General features: G+C 46.5%; 1 protein-coding gene across 8 annotated transcripts in view; it reads right to left on the minus strand.

Moving 5' to 3' along the window:
• Positions 1-295: 295 nt before the first annotated feature.
• HHAT (hedgehog acyltransferase) overlaps positions 296-24,319 on the minus strand; it is a 334,459-nt gene continuing 310,435 nt past the window's right edge. For all 8 annotated transcript variants that reach the window (XM_024751038.1, XM_024751039.1, XM_024751044.1 and 5 more), the window contains one exon: positions 296-1,276. In XM_024751038.1, coding sequence (XP_024606806.1) covers positions 1,185-1,276 — 92 coding nt within the window. In that variant the 3' untranslated portion in view covers positions 296-1,184. The remainder of the gene's footprint in view (positions 1,277-24,319) is intronic.

Here is a 24,319-nt window from a genome sequence, read left to right on the forward strand (position 1 = left end):
TGACGATGAATTCATGTGCTTGAGATGTTCTATTTTCCCATAACTGGGTACACTCTGGATTCAAATTTTGAAACTGCTTCACTTACCCTCTTGCCCCCTCAGAAGAAAAAAATCCAAAGCCACACAGAAGTATTCTGAATTATCTACCACTTGGGGCCATTAGTGGCCTGTCAGCATCTTTCCAGAAGAGTGAATAATTCAGAATTAGGTACGTGTGTTTTGATTTTAAACATTTTCCTCAAAAAATATTCAAAACAATTTTACAAAAATATGAATTACCTGTGTGATAGAAAAGGCTCCATTTTATTGGAAACAAAACAAAACAAGGTAAACCACAGAGTGTAAACCGCTCAGTGGGAAGATGACTGCTGAGACTTGTGTGAAGAGAGGAGAGACCACAGGAAGTCATCTTTACCCTCTATGACTTGCCTGATAGCACCTGTCTGTGATACACTATTCCTTGGTTTTTAAATTCTGCTTCTTTATTGGGAAAGAGTTAACTGTCAGGTAGGGGAACTGCCATGTTTATACTTCTCTGCAAATCTAGGGAAGAAGCAGCCAAATGTAGATCCGCTCAAGTAACAGCTCTCCTTGGGTACTGACTCCTTGCAATGCCACAGAACACATTCAGTCTTCTCTGACCCGGTAATTAGAAACACCTCCCTGGCTTTGTGGCTTTGTCACCTCCCTGCTGAGGAGCTGAAGTGTGAAGCTGAACCCAGGGCTGGTTCTACAGACTACACTGCAGGACATGGGGAAGGGGACACTCGAATGCCACTGACCCAACATGTTTCAGAAATACCGCCCAGGGGAGGACAGGCCTATCACTACTGAGAATTTCTATGCCTCAGTCAAGAAATGTCTATTACATTTCATTCTTGGTAAAGGAGAAAGAACCTAAAGGGCCCTTGGGACTGGATTCTGGATCACGTCACCATGTGCAGCTAGGCAAGACACTTTACTGCTTTGGACCCCAGCTTACTCAACAGGAAGGCTGGGAAGATGATCTCTAAGTTCCCAAAGTTATGAGAGCTCAAGCTTCCAGTCTTGGAGTGAGGTAACTTCGACAAAAGATGAGCAGATCAGGCACTGCTCCCCTGGAGGTTACCTTGAGGTGCAAGGTCAGGGTGAAGCAATATTTGTCTTGGAAGCCAGCCAAAAGGGCTGACCGGGGCCCAGCGCCATTAGTTCACGGAGTATGTCTGGGCCCAGGCAATGCCCACGTGGGAGTAGCAGTACAGGAATCCCAGGACAGAGAGGGTCACACACGGCCAGCCTGCAGGGGGAGGACAGAGATAAGAGGATGGTTAGGAATGTCTGGGGCAGGACCTCCCACCGGTCCAAACTGTCCCCTTTGGAGAAGGCAACTCAGGAAACAACGTGGGCCTCCGTTTATGCGTTAAGACACATGCCTCCTAGAAAGTCTGTACTAACTGGAACACCAGCAAGTTGATCCCTATGTCCCCAATGGGAATGGGTCAGCATAAAATGAGGGGGTGCACTATAGCACATGCAAAGTACGTTGAGAAACAGGACAAGCTTTTAAAGAATACATGTTTAGAAGACTAACGTAGTTAATAATCAAAAAAGATGAAACATCCATGAGACCCATAGCAAATCTCAAAAATGTACATTGACCGTCATATTGAATTGAGTGCCGTCTGCCAGCACACAGAAGAGGGCCTACGTTAAACATTCAGTTTCAAAAATCAAAGCTTTTAGTGGTTCCTTCTACAAGTACTTGTCTTAGAATATCTGACGTTGTTTTCTTCTTTTTTAAAAAATAACAGCCCTCTCTGCTCCTTGTTACTTAACGATCTCCATGTCTTCTACATGTTTCACTTATTCAAACACTGGGGGCCTGGGGAGCCAGAGGTGCTGTGGAATGCCAAAATAGAAAGATTTGGTCCTGTGTCCAAGGTGCTCTCACTTCAGTGTGGAAAAGACAAACACCCTCCAGTGGGATTTACAAGCCATGTAACGTGTGCTAGGTAATGATGTGTACAGAGCACATTTAAGCTGCACCATGGGGGATGAGCAAGAGATGTCAGATGGAAAGGAACCAGGGACAAGCTACCAGAGAGACCACTTGACGTGTGACCATATGGGGTCATCCAAGGAACAGGGATCATGTGGTGTGACTACTGCACAGGGAGGGACGGGCAGGGTAGGGACAGAAGTAGGAGGAGGGAAGCCACTGAGGGTGATTATAACTCTGGCAGGCTCTCTCCTTGCTAAGTCAACCATTAGTTACTATTATTAATATGACATAGGTTCAGTCAACACAGCATAGTGGTTAAGTGCAGTTGCTGAAGTGGAACTGGACACAAGTTCAAATCCTGGCTCTGCCACTTGCCAGCTGTGTGACCTTGAGCAACTTAAGGAATCTCAAACGTAAAACTAGGAGGGATAGAGCAACTTACTGAATAGTGTCTTTAGAAGGTGCCACGGACTGAATTGTGTACTCACTCCTCAATTCATATGTTGAAGCCCTAACCCTCAGTGTGATGGTACTTGGAGGTGGGGCCTTTGGGAGGTAAATAGGTTGAGATGAGGTCATGAGGGTAGGGCTCTCATGATGGGATTAGTGCCCTTATAAGAAGAGATACCAGAGACCTGGCTTCCTCTCTCTCTATGGCCTATAAGGACACAGTGAGAAGGCAGCCATCTGCAAGTCAGGAAGAGAGTCCTCACCAAGAACAAAACCATCAACCAACAAAACTTTGATCTTGGATTTTCCAGCTTCCAGAGAAATAAATGTCTGTTGTTTAAGCCACCCGGTCTGTGGTATGTTGTGATGGCAGCCTGAGCTAAGATACAACAATTGTGTGAAATGATGTAAAGACCTGCACGGTGCCTGGCCCATGGTGGAACACTAAAGAAAGGTAGTGATGTAATAGTGGTATTGAGAGGGTACAGAAGTCTTTCTGCACCAAGATTAGAGTGACAACAGGGAGAGCAAGCCCTGGTCTTCCTCCTAACTCCTGCCTTCCCCTTGCTCCTGGGACTGGGTTGGCACAGTGTTTTCCCAGGCCCTGAAGGCAAGAGAAGAAAGGGCAGCAGAGGAGGCCCAACAGCCTGGCTCTAGGACCAGTCCTGCAGTCCCACCTCCCGTCTGCTAGTCGGCCAGGCTAAGAGTTTCCTATACCTGCTGGAACAAATTACCACAGACTTAGTGGCTTCAAAGAAGAGAAATTTATTCTCTCACACTTTTGGAGGCCAGAAGTCTGAAATCAAGGTGTTGGCAGAGCTCCCCTCTGTCTGAACGCTCTGGGGGAGGATGCTTCCTTGCCTCTTCCAGTTTCTGGTGACCCCAGGCCTTCCTTGGCTTATGGAAGCCTTCTTCCCTGTCTCCTCTTCTCTGATAAGGACACGACCAGTCATTGGATATAGGGTCCACCCTAAATCCAGGATAATTTTTTTCTCAAGATCCTTAACGAATTATACCTGCAAAGACCCTATTTCCAAACGAAGTCACATTCTGAGGTTCTATGTACATACGAATTTTGTGGGTGCTATTCAGCTCAGTACAGCCAGGTACTTTTTCAAGCTTCAAGACAGACCCATCCTGCCTGGAGGCACCCTCAGATCCCTCACCCCTGTGGCTCAGACACAGATGCCAGGGGACCTTTCAACACCTGGTCCTCAGGTGCCTCAGGGAGCAGGAAGAGGGGAGGGGGCTTCGGGTGCAGGAGGCGAACCCAGACTTCAGCTGTGTTTAGGGTAAGCCATCAGCACGTGTTTGGTAAACATAGAAACCAGAGGCTGGCTGCGGAAGTGGGAGAATGGGGATGTTTCATGTACACAAAGCTGGGCCTGGGGCATGGCACAGCTGTGCTTGGCCCCGAGGCTGTCAAGGGACATCCCTGTGAAAGCTTCTGCCCGGCACACAGAACTGCAAGGAGCCCTGCCCAGGGGTAAGGCATATACGTGTTCAGTCTGGACCACAGCTGGGCCCTGAAAATTCTCCCTGGTGTTACTGCATGCCATGCACAGAGGCAGCTAGACAGCAGTAATCCTGACGCTACTAGGAGACCGTAGCGGGATCTCAGTTTTTCTATCTACACATTGGAGGTCAAAAATAAATAAAAGCATGTGAAATAAAATAAAATCACAGGTTTGGTAGTGCTTTTAAAAAGTATTTCAGAAAGGCAAAGGATTACCTGAGAATTCTCTTACGTACACACAGCTCATTGGTCTTTTTTTAAGGCATGAGTGTTCCTCCAGACAGTAGCCCCAGTGTGTACCAGATGGCGTTCAAGAACCCGGTCTCCTTTCCTGACCTCAAGAGTAAGATACGTGATGACAACAAAAAGAGAGATTCCACAAGTCGCCCTTCCACAGCATTCAACCAACACTGGACGAGCAGTTGCTATGTGCCTGGCTCTGTTCTTCAACTGTGGCTGCTGCTAACCAAGCAGATGTGGCCCAAGCGTGACAGGGTGCTTGGGGCAGAGGCCCCTCTTCATCAGGGCTCAGAGAAGCACAGGATCATAAAACTGGAAATAAACGGACTGTCATTCTGGCAACATGCCAAGGGTTGCTGTGATACACAGTCATCCAGGCTTGTCAACCGTTAACAAAAAAGATGGCATCAGAAAGGGTTCTGTCCTGCCAAAGGAACAGGGATCTCATCCTTCGGCCCTCTCTCCCCCTGGCCTCTCCCTACTAAGTTTTCTTCTTCCATGTTGTCCCTTCTCACCAAGCTTTCCAAACCCACGTGTCCAGAAAACTCCCTTATCCCCACATCCTCAAACCCATGCATGCATACACACACACACATCATTAATGTGGCTTATAAAGACTGGTAGGCTGTACTGTACTGGTCAAAGGAAAAGATCCTACTTTAGGGCTGAAGCCCCCTGCACACGCTGTTCATTTACGGCTGGGACCCCAGAGTCAATGATATGTGCAGCTTCCTGGTGGGCTTTTGATACCTGGACCTAACAAGATGCAAACAGGTGACAGGTGAACGCTTTGAACAGGTGAACAGCGAGGCAGCACTGAAGATATTAAGAACAGTGTGCTAGCGAGTCAGACAGCAGTTGCAAAGGATTGGGGTATACAGTTAATAGGACAGACTATTTAACAGATACAGCAAAATGCATATAAGTAGGATGTTTAGCACAATAAAGTCAATTAAGAGGACCAAGGTAGGCGTATAATATATGGAGTTAATAGGTGGCTGTATCATGATATTGTTAATGGGATATTGGTGGGTTGTATAATAACTACAGCTAATGAGAGACAGGTAGGACACAGGGGAATGGCTGTAGCTAATAGAAAGTGAGCCATGTAATTTCACTTGAGGTTATTAAGGCAATTACATCAGTAGGAAAGGACTAGAAAGGCAGAGGTCCAGGACACTGAAGGAAAAGACCGTTATCATGCAGGGCCATGAGAAGTCAAAGGATATCTCCAGCTGGGTTTCTGGAAAGTGAAGGGATAATCAGAACAAGAAGCAGGTCTAATGAAAAATATTGTTTAAAAAGTAACGTTGTAAAATGGTGCAGCCACAGTGGAAAAGAGTACGGAGGTTCCTCAAAAAAAAAATCAGAATTACCACATATATACCCAAAAGAATTAAAAGAAAGAAGAGGTATTTGTACACCCAAGTTCATAGCAGCACTGCTTCCAACAGTCCCAAGGTAGAAGCAACAAGCATCCACTGACAGACGGATACACAAAACGTGGTCTACATATATAATAGAATATCAGTCAGCCTCAAAAAAGGAAATTCTGACACGTGCTACGACATGGGTGAACTTTGAAGACATCATGCTAAATGAGATAAGCCAGTAACAAAAGGGCAAATACTGCAAGATTTTCACTTATATAAGGTACCTAGAGTAGTCAAATTCACAGAGACACATAATACAATGGTGGTTGCCAGGGGCTGGGAGGAATGGGGAGTTAATGTTTAATGGGTACAGAGTTTCAGTTTTGCAACGGGAAAAAAGATCTAGACATGGATGGTGCATAGCAATGTGAATATACTTAACACCCCTGAACTGTAGAATTAAAATGGTAAATTTTATGTTATACATATAATTTACCACAATAAAAAATTATGCTGAATGAAAGAAGCCATCAACGAAATAATACATGCTGTATTATTCTACGCATAAAAAATGCAAACTGATTTATAGTAACAAAAAGCATGTCAGTGGTTGCCTGGGGCTGGAGCAGAGGGAGAAATAGATTACAAAGGGCCACTAGGAGTCTTTGGGGATGATGAAGATGTTTTGCATCTTGATCATGGGACAGTTTTTCAGGTTATATACAACTGGAAAATACATTAAATGGATCTATTTTATTGTGCGTAAATTATTTCTCAATAAAGTTGTCATAAACATTTTTAAAGGTGTTCTTGGAACATTAGCAAATCACAGGCTTGCAGTACTCTACTGCAATGTCCTAGGCGATATATGCCCCAAGGTATTCAAACAAAAGATGCAAGAAGATGCAATTCATTTATTTTTAATGTCTTTATTGGAGTATAATTGCTTTCCAATGGTGTGTTAGTTTCTGCTTTATAAAAAAGTGAATCAGCTATACGTATACATATATCCCCAAATCCCCTCCCTCCTGTGTCTCCCTCCCTCCCATCCAGGTGGTCGCAAAGCACCGAGCTGATCTCCCTGTGCTATATGGCTGCTTCCCACTAGCTCTCTATTTTATATTTGGTAGTGTATATATGTCCATGCCACTCTCTCACTTCGTCCCAGCTTCCCCTTCCCCCTCCCCGTGTCCTCAAGTCCATTCTCTACATCTGCGTCTTTATTCCTGTCCTGCTCCTAGGTTCATCAGAACCATTTTTTTTTTCGATTCCATATATATGTGTTAGCATACGGTATTTGTTTTTCTCTTTCTGACTTAACTTCACTCTGTATGACAGACTCTAGGGCCATCCACCTCACTACAAATAACTCAATTTCGTTTCTTTTTACGGCTGGGTAATATTCCATTGTATATATGTGCCACATCTTCTTTATCCATTCATCTGTCGATGGACACTTAGGTTGCTTCCATGTCCTGGCTATTGTAAATAGTGCTGCAGTGAACATTGTGGTACACGACTCTTTTTGAATTACGGTTTTCTCAAGTATATGCCCAGTAGTGGGATGCAATTCATTTTTTGATATGATGCTGGGTCTTCAGTCCCTCACCTCCCTAGGGGCAGGAGGACTTGCCATGTGTGGGACTGAACACTGGGCTCCTCTCATCATGCTTTCTTCTGCTGGGGCCTCTGAGGAGGACAACCAGGAGAACTCTCTTAGCCATGCCGATGTATTCAGCAGCTGAATCAGCACAAATCCCTATCCTGGGGAAGAAATCAATCCTTCCTAATGGGAGAGGAGTTAACTGAGTTGCTGAATTGTGTATGAGCTATCAGTTACCCCATCAAAGGCTTGCTCTGCTGTCAGGATGGGCAATGCTGCTGAGCCTGTGACCGCCATCTTGGCTCTAACAAGGCTTTTTTTTTTTTTTTTTTTGGTATGCGGGGCTCTCACCGCTGCGGCCCCTCCCGCTGCAGAGCACAGGTTCCGGACGCGCAGGCTCAGCGGCCACGGCTCACGGGCCCAGCCGCTCCGCGGCACGTGGGATCCTCCCGGACCGGGGCACGAACTCGTGTCCCCTGCATCGGCAGGCGGACTCCCAACCACTGTGCCACCAGGGAAGCCCTAACAAGGCTTTTTTAAAGGCCACATCCTGCTGTTAACCATTTTTAGAAGAAAATGGCTGGTGACCAGCATGTGAACAAACTTTGCAGTGAAGCTTTCTTCCCATCCTTGCTTCCAGTCAACCAGAAACATAGTCCCTATCCATATGTGAGTAGTTTACAAAGAATACACAATCTTTTTTTTTTTTTTTTAGTTTATCTATGTTTGGCTGCGTTGGGTCTTTGTTGCTGCGCGCGGGCTTTCTCTAGTTGCAGCGAGTGGGGGGGCTACTCTTCGTTGCAGTGCGTGGGCTTCTCATTGCGGTGGCTTCTCTTGTTGTGGGGCACGGGCTCTAGGCACGCGGGCTTCAGTAGCTGTGGCTCATGGGCTCTAGAGCGCAGGCTCAGTAGTTGTGGCGCACGGGCTTAGTTGCTCTGTGGCACATGGGACCTTCCCAGGCCAGGGCTCGAACCCGTGTCCCCTGCATTGGCAGGCAGATTCTTAACCACTGCGCCACCAGGGAAGCCCAAGAATACACAATCCTAGTGAATCCTCACAACACCTTGAGATAGAAATTACTAACCTATATTAATGTTCTTTCTTGAAGCTATATTGCCTCAAAGGGGCCCAGAGTCCACATCCCAAGGCCAGGGTGTCAGACTGAATCCTACCCGGAGAATAGTCTGAAGGACTTGAGTCTGTCCCTTAGTTTTATCTACAATTATCTGTCATTTATCTACCATTAACAATGCCCTAGCTTCCTCCCTCCATCCACTCAGGCAAGATTTCTAGCCAGAGGCTCTGACGCCCTGTGGCCCGTTGTCCCTCCCACTGACCCACTGCTCAGTCGTCCCCTTGCTGAGCCACAGTTCTCCTGAGGGTTGAAGGACATCTTGACCCTCTCAGCTTGGCTCTTGGGTCCCTACAGCTGGACGGATAGACTCTCACCTTCTGGCCCCATGAAGCAGCAATGTCACTCAGCGACTCACAGCCATTCTAAGAAAGGAAAAAGAGGAGCTTCCCATCCTAAGAGCCATCAGGCTACAAAGGAAACAAGTCTCACCTCTCCAGACAAACTCGCCTTGGCTGGAGCCTAGAACACAAATGTGAAGGATGTATCATGATCATCAAGGGCCACCAACATATCCATCCATAACCCTGGGGATGCAGGTGCATATATAACAGCCCACACCACCATGTGGGTGAAGACGAATGTGAGACTGATGAATTTCAACCTCTACAGCGGGCCTTTGTGAATGGGCAGGCTCGGAGGATATGCAATAGGGAAATGGAATGAAGAGGTGATTCTCGGGGATGCTGCAGAAGACAGAGACATAGGATGTGGTGACTGATGGAGCTGGGGGCCAAAGAACACATTCCCTCTCACTGACCCTGAGCCCTGCCTCAGACAGTACCCTCAGGGCTGACACCAGCTGGCGCACATCAGAGAGACCATACCTTACGTTAATAGACTGATGTGCTACCCTACTAGTTAGTAAAAGCCATGGTCCCGGCCTCCCCTCAGGACCTGTCCTCTGATATATATAACATCCAAAGGAGTAACACCTGGTTCTGTAGGGGCCTCTAGGACCTGCTCGAGCACTTAGCCACCATCTCTTTGAGTTGACTAGTCTGTGCCCATGCCTTACCATTTGTTAGATATTTTGAATACCATCCGCGCATCCTACATCTATGTTGCTCTGCCTTGGTGGCATTTTCTACTCTGAGGCCAGTGAAGGCCGAGTGTTTCTTTGCTTGGAGAACGAGCTCGTGCATCAGACTCTAGTCCCAGAGGGGCTGGCAAGGATCTGAGAAACACCAGGGCACTCTCTGCACCGCCCCACCGGCTTCACTACTGTCAGTTCATTAATTATTCAGAAGGACTTTATACGCTGTCTTCATTAAAACAGCTTGCTCTTGACAGCACTTTTTTTTTTTTTTTTTTTTTGGGTAAGCACAGGCTCCGGACGCACACGCTCAGCGGCCATGGCTCACGGGGCCCAGCCGCTCCGCAGCACGTGGGACCCTCCCGGACCGGGGCACGAACCCGTGTCCCCCGCATCGGCAGGCAGACTCTCAACCACTGCGCCACCAGGGAAGCCCAGCACTTTATTTTTAACAATACTCAGATCTGATGCAGGGAAATGAAAAAGGGCCTTGGTAGCTTTCTTTCAGACTTATTTTCCCGAGTAGCCCCAGCCCGGAGATATTGTGGAGCCGTTCATCAAATGGTCCTGAGCCTGCAGACCTTCCTTCACAGCTCAATTTAGAGCTTTCATCTTAATAAAGCTATAGGACAGGAGCCTTTTCCTGTCCAAGGGCTACCTTATTCATTTATTTATTGTTTGCGGTACGCGGGCCTCTCACTGTTGTGGCCTCTCCCGTTGTGGAGCACAGGCTCCGGACGCGCAGGCTCAGCGGCCATGGCTCACGGGCCCAGCCGCTCAGCGGCATATGTGGGATCTTCCCGGACCGGGGCACGAACCCGTGTCCCCTGCCTCCGCAGGCGGACTCTCAACCGCTGCACCACCAGGGAAGCCCAGGGCTACCTTATTGAAGGATACACAGCAAGAGCACAGCTGCCCGGGCTTCCAAGCCTGTACACTGCTGGGTCTATTTTCAAACCCATGGGCATATGGACAGAAGGTCTAAAGAACAGGCTTTTGCTATCTAGTGTTAGAATAACCATTTCTTGCCTTCGAGTCGTTTATAAACCAGGGCCTCAAACCCAGGTTTTGAGGCCTCGGTGTTCTTTCAAAAAACGCTCAGCTGCCTCTTTCACACCCTCGCGTGAGAAAGAAGAACTAGGTGGTTCTAATTTGTTCAAAATTGAAGCATGAAATTCTAGGGCACTGGTTCTCAAACGCGAGCCACATCAGAGTCACCGGGAGGGCATGTTAGAATGCAAGGTCCCATCCCCCAGAGTTCCTGATCCAGGATGTCTGGGTGGGCCCAAGATTTGCATTTCTACCACGATCCCCAGTGATGTGGATTCTGCTGGTCCAAGAGTCACCCTTTGGGACCCCTGTTCTAGGGCACTCTGCACAGGGCTGAGGGAAGAGCTCATACCGGTCGTTCACACACTGACTGGGCTGTCTCTCGAGCAGAGGGGATGGACGAGCAGTGAGCATTACGGGTCACCAGGTGCTTTGCCGGCTGCACTCCACATCCTCACAAACACCTTCTCAGGGAGGTATTATTCGCTCCACTTCACAGAAAAGGATACTAAGGATCAGAGGAGGAGAGTAACTTTCTTGAGGTCTCACAGCCAACTGGTCATCAGGTCACACTTGGAACTCGTGACCGCGTGGCTCCGAGTGTGCGCGGCCGCCTCAGCTCCAAAGCCCTGACTGGCCTCGGAGCACACCGGGGAAAGGCTCACGTGAGAGCCCCACCGCCTAGCGTGGTGTCTTTCCTTTAAATCCTCCGCCTCCAAATCTTGTTTCATCCCCCTACTCACGATGCTAAGGCAACAGGAAGTGGGAAGGATCAGGTTCATATTTTTAGGCGTCATCGTCACTAGCTTGCTTGGTCACCCCATCTCTGGGGTCCTCAGTCTCCCCATCCTTGTAATAACTGGGAAAAGAAAGCCTGGATGAACATTTTACACCCCTCGTGGTGGCAGCTGCCTAATTTAGACTGGGGCCACAAAGGAGCACGTTCCCAGTGCCTGGATGGTCTTTTATTAAAATTGTAAGAGTCACAGTTATTTGATCCTGGCCATGGGCTGAGCCTGCACAGGGCATCCAGCAGGGAGACAGAGAGGAAGGGGTGACTGACGGCCCTCAGAGGGCTTCCTGCCATCCTGAGCAACAGTCATTTGCTGGGCGCTGTGTGCACATTTTAACAGGCACGAATAGCGTGCCGTTGATGACTCGCGTTGTTCACGGTCAATTTCACATTCTGAGGAAACCAACCTGTGCTGTAGTCTTCACCCTTCCCCCCCTCCCAGCACAAGCCCCGCAGACTGGTGCTTACTGAAGCACTCGCTGCCATAAAGCAAAATCATTTCACGTGAAACTGAGGAAGTGGGGAGAACAAACCAGAGCCACTTTTTCTTATCCTGACAGCGTGAGGAGAAGGTGGAGCTGAGAAAACACAGATTTTCTTCTCTCTCCAGGGCAGGTGGGGGACCTGCTTCCGAGAAAACCGTCCTTGCCGTTGCTGCCACGCCCCCGACTCCGGCCACTGGGGCCAGAGGCTGCGCAGTCGGATCATGCTTCCCAGCTGTTTCTCTTCCGTAACGTGTTTTGTTTTAAACAGGCTGATTAGGGCCATTGTTCGTCGTTCGTTCATGACCACGTAACGTAACACGGCGGAGAATGCCTAGCAAATGAGCTCGGGGAAGCGGCTCCCCGCAAACAAAGGGATGGCGCGCAGTGTGGGGTAGGCTCCCTGTCGCACCGCCCTGACAACCACTCACCCACCTGGGCATTTATGAAGCACCTACTGTGTGCCCAGCGTTTAGACAGGCAGCCTTGACACATGTCACACAAGCAGTCTGAGCCTTCATCTGAGGCCTGTGAGAACGTGCCCCCAAAGGCTAAGAGCACGCTCGGGGCCCCCAACTCTCCACGTTTGGCTCTACAGCTCCACCTCCAAACGTGCACATAACGGAAGGCTTGGGGAAACACAGACGACAGAGACAAATTCTCAAACACCTGGGCCAGCCGGGATGATGGGCTGACACTAGTAAGTTGACATTGCACTAGGATAAAAATGGATGAGCTTAACGGTTTTTGTTTCGTTTCCTAATCCAACTACATACATATGGGATGGCGGCGGCCTGGGATCCATGTCACGGGAGGAGGGGTTGACAGACCTGGCAATGTTTATCTGGAATCACGGAGACTCTGGAGAAGAGAAAAGAAGTACCTGCAAATATAGAACAGTCTACCCTTTGGAAGCAGGATGAAGAGACATGTGCACACCCCACAGGGGGTGCTGGTTGGGGGAGGGACACTCTGGAGGCAGAGAAACACTCTGGCAGCTGGAGCCCTCCAGCACTGGAACAAGCTCAGGACACTCTGAGCATCCCCATCCAGGGGAAGGCAGCAGAGGCAGGACAGGCGGCAAGGAGATTCCTCTTCTGGACTGGAGGTGGAATAGGTCTGAGAGTCTGTGAATCGGCTCCTTTCTTCCCAGGTCACTAGGACCAGGGCATCCATGGTAAAATGGTCAATGAATAAACAGACATGGGTACATGAGTACTTCTGAGTACTCAGTCACAAGACTCCCAAATCCCTAATACAGGTAATCAAAAATAACAGTTGTTGCAAAATCCCTGATCAAGGAACCCTACGTATGTACATCTGGCCTCTATCTTCCCAACCCATGGGACATGCAGCCAATGGACAGAAGTGCCCACAGTTGAAGAGCTGAAGCATCATCTACACTTGTGTGCGTGCCTGGGAGAAGAGGCGCCTGGCAGGTACTGGCTGAGAACACCTAGACTTTAGCAAAGGACGGCAGAGCAGGAAAGCCACTCCGGTCATCCCGCTTCCTGTCACCACTAAAGGAATACACCAGGGAGAGCTGGAAAGGAAGAGAAAGAGAGTGATGCCTAAATCACGTGAACCTCTGAAAAGGTGATGTCAGCAGATCCGGCTGACACGTTCTTTTCCTAAAGCAGTTATTAGATAAATGACTCCAAATTACTTGACTTAAATTTCTCAGCAAAGAACGCAACGATAAAACCAAGCTCCCGGCGGCGGTGGCAGCAGCATCTCTCCCCCGGAGCTCTTGGGGGCAACAGCGGGCTAGGCACTCCAGCCGCCCCTCGGGAAGAAGGAAATGTTCCTGCCTGTCAGAGCCACCTTTGTTCTCACCTCGCCGCTCCCACTTACTGTGTCTGCAAAAGTGTATTTTGCTCATCTCCACGCTGAGGAACGGGTTCAGATTGAGCACAGGTGGTACTGCGGAGCAAAGGGCTTGTCTATGCACCATCCTCAGTGGGCACAGTCAGTGGCCAGGATGTAGTTTCTCTCTAAGGGTACTGAGCCCAGAGGTTTGGTCTCATTAGTGCCGACTTTAACCACCTGAGCTGCTGCTCGCCTTCTTCAAAAGGCACTTGACAGAAGCACGAAACAGCTCTGAGATGAGTTCAGAAAAAATGTGGCTCCAACGTTTATAAATGGTATTCGGGAAAGGCATCTTCACTTCCTAGGTGCTGGTGTAAGGAAGGCTGTGGGAAACAGAGGTAAGAAGAGTGTCTAAGCTCAGGGGATGTGCTGCTGGCAGCAGCGTCCACATGTCCCCCCCTCCAGCCAGCCAGCTTGAGGCGGGGGTAGCAGCCTGGTCATCCCACAGTAGCACAGAGCACCTAGGTGGTCCTGAGCACCAGGTGAAGGCAGCACAGGGAACGGCCAGCCACAGCCTCAGGGAGCCCGGGGCCCTTCTCTGCTGAAGAAAAATCAGCGCTTCCATGGGATGGGGCAAGGGCAAGCGCTTCCATGGGATGGGGCAAGGGCTTCCATGGGATGGGGCATGGGGCAAGGTCACTGTTCTGGGGAGGGAAAAGAAACACAGAAGACTCCATAGGGCCCTCCCATCAAACCCACACACACTGGAGACCCAGGGCTCTGCTGAGGGTGAACAGAGAGGCACAGAGCAGCCCCACATCATAGCTGCTTTTCCTCTGCAGGAGGGTAAGGCTATGGGGCCATGTGCAAGCATGGGGCAAGCATGGCTCTGGACAGTAGCCATGGTCACTCACTGCTGCTGTCACCTCAGGCCACAGGGCACACAGGGGCTAGCGAGAGGGATGTGTGTTCAGCCTGAGAGTGAGAGAAAGCACACACGTATGAGTGTGGACTCGAGCAAGGCTGACCAATTCCAGGCACCATGTTTTACAAGTGACACGATCACACAGAAGCCACTTCAAGGAGGGTCTAGAAGGGCTCCTCAGGGTGGGCATGCTGATAAGTTAAAGTTTAGCCTGGAGAAAGGCCATGAGGCCACGTGGAAAGAGAATTAATTAGGCTTGTTTTACGTCACTCCGGAAGACAGAACTGGGGCCAAGAGATGGAAGTTAGAGGCAGATTTTGGCTCTTACCAAAAGGAGCCTGTGACATTTACAGCCTCCCCATCTGGGATTTGCACCCCTGTCAGCATTCATAGTATGGATGGCTGCCTCTGATGGGCGATGGGACCAGATGACCCGTTCCAACTCTTAAAGAGATTACAGCCCTGTAAAATTCAAGTCCTCAAATCATCTTCCCCTCCCCCTGCCCCAGGAAAGGTACAGACAAAGACTGAAGTTAGACTAAAAGACCACTGCAGTCAGGTGCAGGGGGAGAAGGGGCATCCTGTCTGGACTGGGAGCAGAAAGCAGCGTTCTAGCAAACTGTGGAAATGTCTCAAGATACGACAGACCCTTAGTGAGGTGCTTATGACGATATTTACCTGACATATAGAGTGACTCAGACACGTTTCTGATTACAGAGAAAGATGTTTTTGTGCCTTAAAGACCAAAGGAACACTGTGTTCCTCTCAGGCTACTGACTCTAGCCTGTGATCCTGAGGGTGGGTCTGCCTGGGACAACAAGGCTAGTACTGCCAGAAGCCGGGATTTGTCCCCAGCTTCCAAGGGTCCCTTCTGGCACCCCTGCTCACTTGGGCAGCCTGGATGTACCTGATCCCATGCAAACCTTTGCAGGGAGCAAACATTCAGCAATCTCACACGGGGTGCTCACAGGGAAGCGCTCTTCCTCCCTTGCCTATCTGCTCAGAACCAAACACCTCGAACCAGTTTTCTACGGGGCAGAGAAGACAGGACAGGGCTCTGTTGAAGTGGAGCTGAGGAGGTGCAAGGCAAAGGCAGCCTGGATCTCTCCAGGAATGTTAGGAATTAACTAATGGTAATTAGCTGTAGTCACTAATAAGGAGTGAGCACCCTTCCCCGCCGCCTCCTCTGAGCTTCCTGACCAGCCAGCAGGAGTGGCGGGAGGCTGGGACCCTTCAAGGAAACTCATCCCACTGTTTACTCTCTTCCCGGTAGTCTTTACATGGGATTAATTGTCGGGCTCCAGGGAAGGGACAGCCTCCAGGGAAGGGATCTCAGTTGCCGCAGTTTCTGGCGTGGTTCTGCTTGTGACCTCAGAGCACACATGACACTCTGGACTCCTTGCAGAGTTCCCAGATGCTGCCTCGGTGTGGGTCAACTCAGGGCGTGGAACCAGCCCGTAATGCGCTTTCTCGGATTCCTCTAAAGGGACAAGGCAGTGTGTCTCCGCGAGTCAGCTCTATGGCGTGGATCTGGACTCCCCCGCCATCTGACCTGTCACATCTACCCAGTTCTTCCTAACTTGTGTCCCAGCAACGGAGCTTGAAGTGGTGATGGAACCGTGACAGTCCCCTCTCCCATGATACTCCTGGGTGGAGGTCTGACCTTGGCTGTTGGCATCTTTCATTGCAGAGCCTCCACCTCCCTCCCCTAGGGGGCTGCCCTGTGCTCCATTTGGGAAGATTTGGCTCCGTTCTTGCTGTAAGGGCTGGGAAGGATCTGATCTTAAACTAATCATCTTTATGACTCATCATTCAACATTACTGAGCTCCTACTACATACAGGGCACTGGGTTAAGTGCTAGGGATACTGGAGAGATTAAAAGGCTGACTTGCAGTTACAGATACAGGAATTCCACGTAAAAAGATAAGTCATGACCTCAGGGTGTTTCCCAATGTGGAAGATTTTTCCGTGCACTGGACATAATGTCAAAGGCGGGTAAAACTGGACAGGAAGAACTGGCTTCTGTGCTCAAAGAGCTCCATTCTGGAGAAGGAGAACCCAGAGCACTGAAAGCCCGGCCGTGGAGGACATAGGAGCAGAGAGAGCTAAGGAAATGTGGACCGCCTTGACTTTGACCATCACCGGTGCGTCAGCCAGAAGGGCCAGCCATGGCTAGCTATTCCACTCTCTTAAGCACATACCTTCCAGTAATTTCCATCCTCTGGATAAACCCTCCCTCAGTGGAAGAAGGCCTGCCCTCCAGTAAGACTGTCCATCCAACAAGACTTAGAATGGATTTTTCCCCCAGATTTTAATCTATTTTTTGACCAGGTAATGCACAATATAAAATTCAAATGTATCGAAGAGTAAGCAAGGAAAAGTAAATCTCCATCTCCCAACCTCATGTCCAGTCCACCCAATTCCTCTTCCTAGAAGGTCTGTTTCCAGTTCCTTGTTTCTACTCCCAGAGATATTCTTTGCACACAGAAGCATAGACATATATATCCATATATACACATGTACACATACAAATACATACATACACATATATATATATTTAAAATGGTTTTTAACTCTTCATTTTGAAACATGTATTATTTTGAACACAAACACTACACACACTGTTCATTTCCTTATTTTATTAAGGTTTTATATATGGGGGATTGTTCCATGCAAGTACACGTAATGCTGCTTCATCCTTTTTAATGGCTGTGGAAATTTCTGACTTTATATACCATAATTTATTTACCTGACTCCCTCTAATGGGTATTACCTCCATTCTAAGTTTTGCTAATACAAACAATGTCACAATAAATATTTTTGTATAACATTTCATTTCACGTGTATGAAAGTATATGTGAATGACAAATTCCTAGAAGTGGAATTGCTGCTGGGTCAGTTTTGGTAGATATTTCCAAACCATTCCCTACAGAGGAGTTACCACTTTATACCCCAAGACGAATGTATGAGGTTAAACTTTTTGATCTGTGCAATCTGGTGCTTGTAATTTGCATTTCTCTTATTGAGGCTGATATGCAAATACTGACTCCTTATGTTGTACACCTGAAACTAATATAATTTCATATGTCAATGACACCTCAATAAAAAAAAAGAGTGAGGTTGGGCATCTTTTCATTTGTTTCAGAGCCATTTGTGTTTCACCTTTCTGTGACCTGTCTATTCAAGTCCTTTTTCCACTCTTCTACTAAGCTGGTGCTTTTTTCTCACAAATTTTAGGGGTGAGAGTGGTTATTACTATGCCCAGCCTGAAGGGTGTTCTGCAACCATCAACAAGAGTGTGAGGTCAAGGGCGCTGAGTCAGTGGGTAGCTGGCCACAGTCAGGGACAGGCCTGGGTACAAGCTGCTGAGATGGGAGCAGTCACCCTGAGCAATCAAGGGGCCCCCGTGCAGGGATCCCTGCCCAAAGAACACGGCCGGCACTAGGTTCCGCCTTCTGTAGCAGCTCAGTGCTCCACTGTTTCTGAATCTTTATTAAGTGAAGAAATCAAGACAAAGTTCTTTACTATTGGCATCACAATCTCTGCAGAGAGTTCTTGGTGAGCCAGGCAGGAAAGGCTGTATACTTACTTCTATTCTCCCTCGATACGGCCCTTCAGCTGGGAGCTGGGGCAAGGCTTTATTTGCCTGCCTTCCTTCCCTCCCTCCCTCCTTTCTTTCCTTCCTGCCTGCCTGCCCTGCTCTCTCCCTTTCATTCATCTCCCTCCCCTCCCCTCCCCTCTCTTCCTTCTATCCACCCCATCCACTGCTCACTTAATACTGAATTCTGGGGCAGGCAAGGCTTTGCTCCCTAAGCCTTCTCTCATGCATCTCCCAGTATAGCTGGGTGACATGTATACTGTACCTAGCATCTATTCCAATTACTTACCCTCTACCTCCTTGACAGTTAGGTCTTCCTTCAGTTCTGAGCCAATCACAATGGATGGAATTAAGGATTCTATAAATGAGCCTCAGCCACACCATGCAATGGGCCTCGAGGCCAGGGTTCTGGGCTGTAGTGAGCCTCTCATCTATTGCTCCACTAGCCCCTTCTCTGGGCTTTCCTTACCGCCAGCCGAGTCCTGGCCTAGAGGCTGCCAGGGGCAAGTCCAGATGTCTGCTTATTACTGTGAAACCCGGGTTTTCTATGTTCCTCTCCAGGATGGTCCAGGGCTGATCATTAAGCTTGTTTTGCTCCTCAATTCTGAGCAATTTCTACTAGAATGGAGGAGGAAGAGGAGGGGAAGAATGGACTTCTTTCTGTTTCCAGTTCTTGTCAGTATTCCTCCCAGCACCAGAAGGCGGCAGTGGCTTCAAACTCCAGCTCCTACGCACACTCTCAAACTCAGCAACACTGGACTCCCTTAAGGTCTAAGAACCAGCCACAGCACCCCTGGTCTGAGGTTCAGGCATAAGCCAGAGGGCACCCCTCCGAGATCTGAACACCAGCTGCCAGGGGCCTCTTCTTCTCTGAGCTCCCACAGTCCAGTGATCCTACCCCTTCCTTTTTATTTCCCCAGCCCTAGGCTTAGTAACTGCTTTCTACAGTTGCTAATATCTGGGTTACTTTAGGGTCCCTTTTTGCTCTTTCAGCCTTCTGATGCTTATGTAGTTCCCTGTATTAAATCCCTCTGTTTGAAATACCTTGCATCATCTCTATTTTCCTGACTAGACCTTGACTTTGTGCACCACTTAACTCCCAGTTTTAGCCCAGAGCCTTATGAGTGCCCCCTGTGGTAGCAGGAGGACTAGGGAAGGAGAAAACAATAATCAAGTTGAGTCTGGAGAGGTGAATGGGGGAGACTGCCATGCACAGAGGAGGGACCCAAGATTCTGGGGGTTCACCATTTAAAGAGAATCACCTGGAGGGTTCTCATCCAAGTATTATTTCTCCTATAGTCAGAGTCATGATCTGTTGTAGTTTTTTTAATTGCTCCAGGCTCCATTCTGAGCTAATTCTTCTCTCCCCGCCAGAGATGAGACTGTATAACTCCCAGGAGACAGTTATCCAGGGCTTCTCAACACAACATTTAGTCAGTAAAATTTCTTATAGTGAATTATCTTCTCTTTCTCCTTCTGAATTTATAATATGAAAATATGTTAAAAAAAAACCCACAAAAACCCCCCTATATTTGGCCCTCCTGGACAAACTAGAGAAGGAGTGTGCCATGAAGCAAATAAGTTAAAAGGGTAGGCTTGCCCAGTGCCCACATACCTCTAGCTCATTCCCTACCTTCTCCATCACCTTATAAGGAGAGAAGGGTTCAACAGCTTATCTTGTCTAAATTAATAGCTATACAAAACACAAAAAAAAACCCTATATTTGGCCCTCCTGGACAAACTAGAGAAGGAGTGTGCCATGAAGCAAATAAGTTAAAAGGGTAGGCTTGCCCAGTGCCCACATACCTCTAGCTCATTCCCTACCTTCTCCATCACCTTATAAGGAGAGAAGGGTTCAACAGCTTATCTTGTCTAAATTAATAGCTATACAGGGATATCCAGTTGCTCTAGAATGAGATTAAAAAGTCCTTTTGTCCAGAAATAAAAGCAAAAATAAACAAGTGGGACCTAATCAAACTTAAGGGCTTTTCACAGCAAAGGAAACCATCAACAAAATGAAAAGACAACCTACGGAATGGGAGAAAATATTTGCAAATGATGCAACCGACAAGGGGTTAATAATGTCCAAGATATACATACAGTTCATACAACTCAATATAAAAAAAATAAACAACCCAATCTAAAAATGGGCAGAAGACCTAAATAGACATTTCTTCAAAGAAGACATACAGATGGCCAATAGGTACATGAAAAGATGCTCAAAATCACTAATTATTAGAGAAATGCAAATCAAAACTACAATGAGGTATCACCTCACACCCATCAGAATGGCCACCATTAAAAAGTCTACACATAATAAATGCTGGAGAAGGTGTGGAGAAAAGGCAACCCTCCTACACTGTTGGTGGGAATGTAAATTGGTGCAGCCACTATGGAGAACAGTATGGAGGTTCCTTAAAAAACTAAAAATAGAGCTACCATACAACACAGAAATCCCACTCCTAGGCATATATCTAGACAAAACCCTAATTCGAAAAGATACATGCACCCCCCCGTGTTCATTGCAGCATTATTTACAACAGCCAAGACATGGAAGCAACCTGAATGTTCATCGACAGATAAATGGATATAAAAAGATGTGGTGTGTATATATATACAATGGAATACTACTCAGCCATAAAAAAGAATGAAGTAATGCCATTTGCAGCAACATGGATAGACCTAGAGATTATCATATGAAGTGAAGTAAGTCAGAAAGAGAACAAATATATGATATCATTTATATGTGGAACCTAAAATATGATGCAAATGAACTTATTTACAAAACAGAAACAGACTCACAGACATAGAAAACAAACTTATGGTTACTAAAGGGGAAAGGCGGCAGGGGAGGGATAAATTAGCAGTTTGGGATTAGCAGATACAAACCACTATATATAAAGTAGATAAAAAACAAGGTCCTACTGTATAGCACAGGGAACCATGTTCAATATCCGGTAATAAACCATAATGAAAAAGAATAACTGAATCACTTTGCTGTATATCAGAAACTAACACAACATTGAAATCAACTATACTTCAATAAAAATGTTTTTTAAAAACCACAGTGAGGTATCATCTCACACCTGTCAGAATGGCAATCATCAAAATGCCTACAAATAACAAATGCTGGAGAGGGTGTAGAGAAAAATGAACCCTCCCACACTGTTGGTGGGAATGTAAACTGGTGCAGCCACTATGGAAAACAATACAGAGGTTCCTTAAAACAACTAAAATAGAGCTACCATATAATCCAGCAATCCCACTCCTGGGTATATTTCCAGAAAAGATGAAAACTCTAATTCAAAAAGATACACGCACCCCAATGTTCACAGCAACACTATTTACATTAGCCAAGACATGGAAACAACCCAAGTGCCCAACAACAAATGACTGTTTTAAGATGTGATATACTTATGTCCCATTTTTTATATATAATATATAAATGGGATATTATTCAGCCATATATATATAATGGGATATTATTCAGGTGTAAAAAAGAATGAAATATTGCCATTTTCAGCAACGTGGATGGACGTAGAGATGATCATACTAAGTGAAGTAAGTCAGACAGAGAAAGACAAATATTGTATGATATCACTTATATGTGGAATCTAAAAAATAATACAAATGAATCTATATACAAAATAGAAACAGACTCACAGACATAGAAAACAAACTAAACTTATGGTTACCAAAGGAGAAGGGGAGGTGGGGGGATAAATTAGGAGTATGGGGTAAACTACTATACATAAAATAGATAAGCAGCAAGGATTTACTATATAACACAGGGAATTACATTAAATACCTTGTAATCACCTATATTGGAAAATAATCTGTAAAAAATATATATATAGCTGAATCACTTTTCTGTATACCTGAAACAAATACAATATTATAAATCAACTATTCTTCAATTAAAAAATTGCCTTTTGTCCAAGAGCTTCCAATCATTCTGATAAGAATTTCAGTTGTAGCTGAATCCCCTTAAATGTGTTTACAGTTGGCTAAATTCCAAAACTGCAAATAAAAGGCTTTTGTATTATGTTTGCCCTTTTAATAAAAAGCAAAAAATAATCAGACTATGTTCTCCCCTTTGTTACACCCAAGAATGCACCTATACTCCAACCTGTTTAATGGAATCTTTAAAAATGTTTTAAAAAATCCTCTCTTACTTTCATCCTCTCTCTAGGATGAGGAACCACAAAGCAGAAAGGAGTAATATTACCTACCTCCATGGTTGGACCAGTTTCAGGAGCCAGAACCCTCAGCCCCAGAAAACAGCCCTGCCCTTGGACTCAGGAGTCTGAGTTTCACCCCATTTCAGCTATATATACTAACTTCATGTTAGCTATATATACTAACTTCTCTGAACCTCTTGTTTTCTTTTCTTTAAAACCAGATTTAAAAATCTCCACTCACAAAATCATTATGATTCTCCATTCATTCAGTAGGATGCCTGAAGAGAGCAAAACGTCTCAAAACTCTAAGTCTAAAAAGGCTTCCTTATGCCTAAAACCTGCTGTTGAACAAGCCCATTTCTGGCTTGTAGAGGTATGGAGACACAAACCCTGAATATACTCTGCCTGCATAAACACTTTGCTATTTTGTTTTTTCTAACCCCAAACTTGCTGCTGTTATTTAAACCTATCATCCCATCAGCATCGCTGTTTGTCAACAGCATGATTTCTGTAACACCAAAGTGGATCCCCATGCCCAACATTTCCACATTCTGCTTTCCCACTGGTTGACACTTACATATGACAGGTCAAGGTCATTCGTGACTCTGACCCCCACGTGGTCACTGCCAGAGACAACACGGACCCTGAGGCAGTCACGTTTCAGACACAGTGTGGGCAGTGTGGATGGCTCCAAGCAGCCCACCCTCATAACTGGAAAAATAGTGTGCTACCTGCATCCCACTATCTGAGGGTCATCCTTGTACAGAAAGGTCTACCATGGCCATGGCAAGGTTTGCCTCCAGTACCACCAATCATTGCTGTATTCAGTGTGGCCAGCACCATGTGGGAGCTACCTCGGTCTGACCCACTCAGGCCTATCTAGGTTATTCTTTGGGAGCTGATATGAATCCACGGCTTGTTTTGTGAATTCCTTTGTAATTGTGCTATGCTTAGACTCCTAGAAATGAGTCTATATTCCTAAGCCCACTGAGACATGGGGGAAAAGGGACTTCTGTGTATGCTGGGTGGTCAGAGGGCACCCAGAATGGGATTCCAAATGCCATCTGAAGACTGCCATGTATCTGAGGATAATCCCCATATACTAGAGTTGAATATATAGCCAAATATATGCTAAATATCCCTTGTACCCTCCTCAAGTATTTAAATGGCTGAGGCCAAGATTATACAGATGGGCTTATTCCAAGGATTTAAATCAGTGTAAGCTGTTTCATATACCCCAGGTGGGTTATTTAACCCAAAATTCAACAGTGGTAGATGTCTGAGTCTGAATAAATTATAGAATCATTATGCTGGGAATGGTCTGTTTTTAAAAGGCTCAATTCTGGTGTCACTTTAACTGAACCACAAATTCCCTGAATATTTTTGCATGCAGACATGTTAATTCAAACGTTCATAATACAACCAGTTTTTGCATTTTGCATAATGCACTTTCAGAGCTCTGTGCAATTTTACAATTAATCCTGCATTTTGTATGAACGCACATGCAATACATACAGCCACAGATTTTTCTACAGAACAAATAAATCCTCCTTGGAGGGAAAAAAAAAAAAACTGCTGGAGAATGCATATGCTGCTATGCATAATCAATCAGCTTGTGGGGCTTTACACCAAGTCCATATGGATTTAGGGTCTTGGGATAATAACCAAACAGCACTGAATAAGCAATTGGACACTGAGGGCAAGACTGAAGACCTTCATTGATGAGTAATGAACCCAGAGCAGTGAAATGACAGAGAAAAAAACAGATGCTGCCAAGATGGGGGGAACGTTTTCTCCACCACCAGCCCCACCAAGTACACAGCCAGGGGAGGAAGGGCCTGAATTATAAATGCATGGCTTATTATTCAACATAGTTTTGGAAGTTTTAGCCACAGCAATCAGAGAAGAAAAAGAAATAAAAGGAATCCAAATCAGAAAAGAAGAAGTAAAGCTGTCCCTGTTTGCAGATGACATGTTACGATACACAGAGAATCCTAAAGATGCTACCAGAAAACTAGTAGAGCTAATCAATGAATTTCGTCAAGTAGCAGGATACAAAATTAATGCACAGAAATCTCTTGCACTCTTATACACGAATGATGAAAGATCTGAAAGTGAAATTAAGAAAACACTCCCATTTACCATTGCA

This window comes from Neophocaena asiaeorientalis, unplaced genomic scaffold, assembly GCF_003031525.2.
Source record: "Neophocaena asiaeorientalis asiaeorientalis breed wild unplaced genomic scaffold, Neophocaena_asiaeorientalis_V1.1 scaffold67, whole genome shotgun sequence".
In the NCBI taxonomy this organism is placed as follows: Eukaryota; Metazoa; Chordata; class Mammalia; order Artiodactyla; family Phocoenidae; genus Neophocaena; species Neophocaena asiaeorientalis.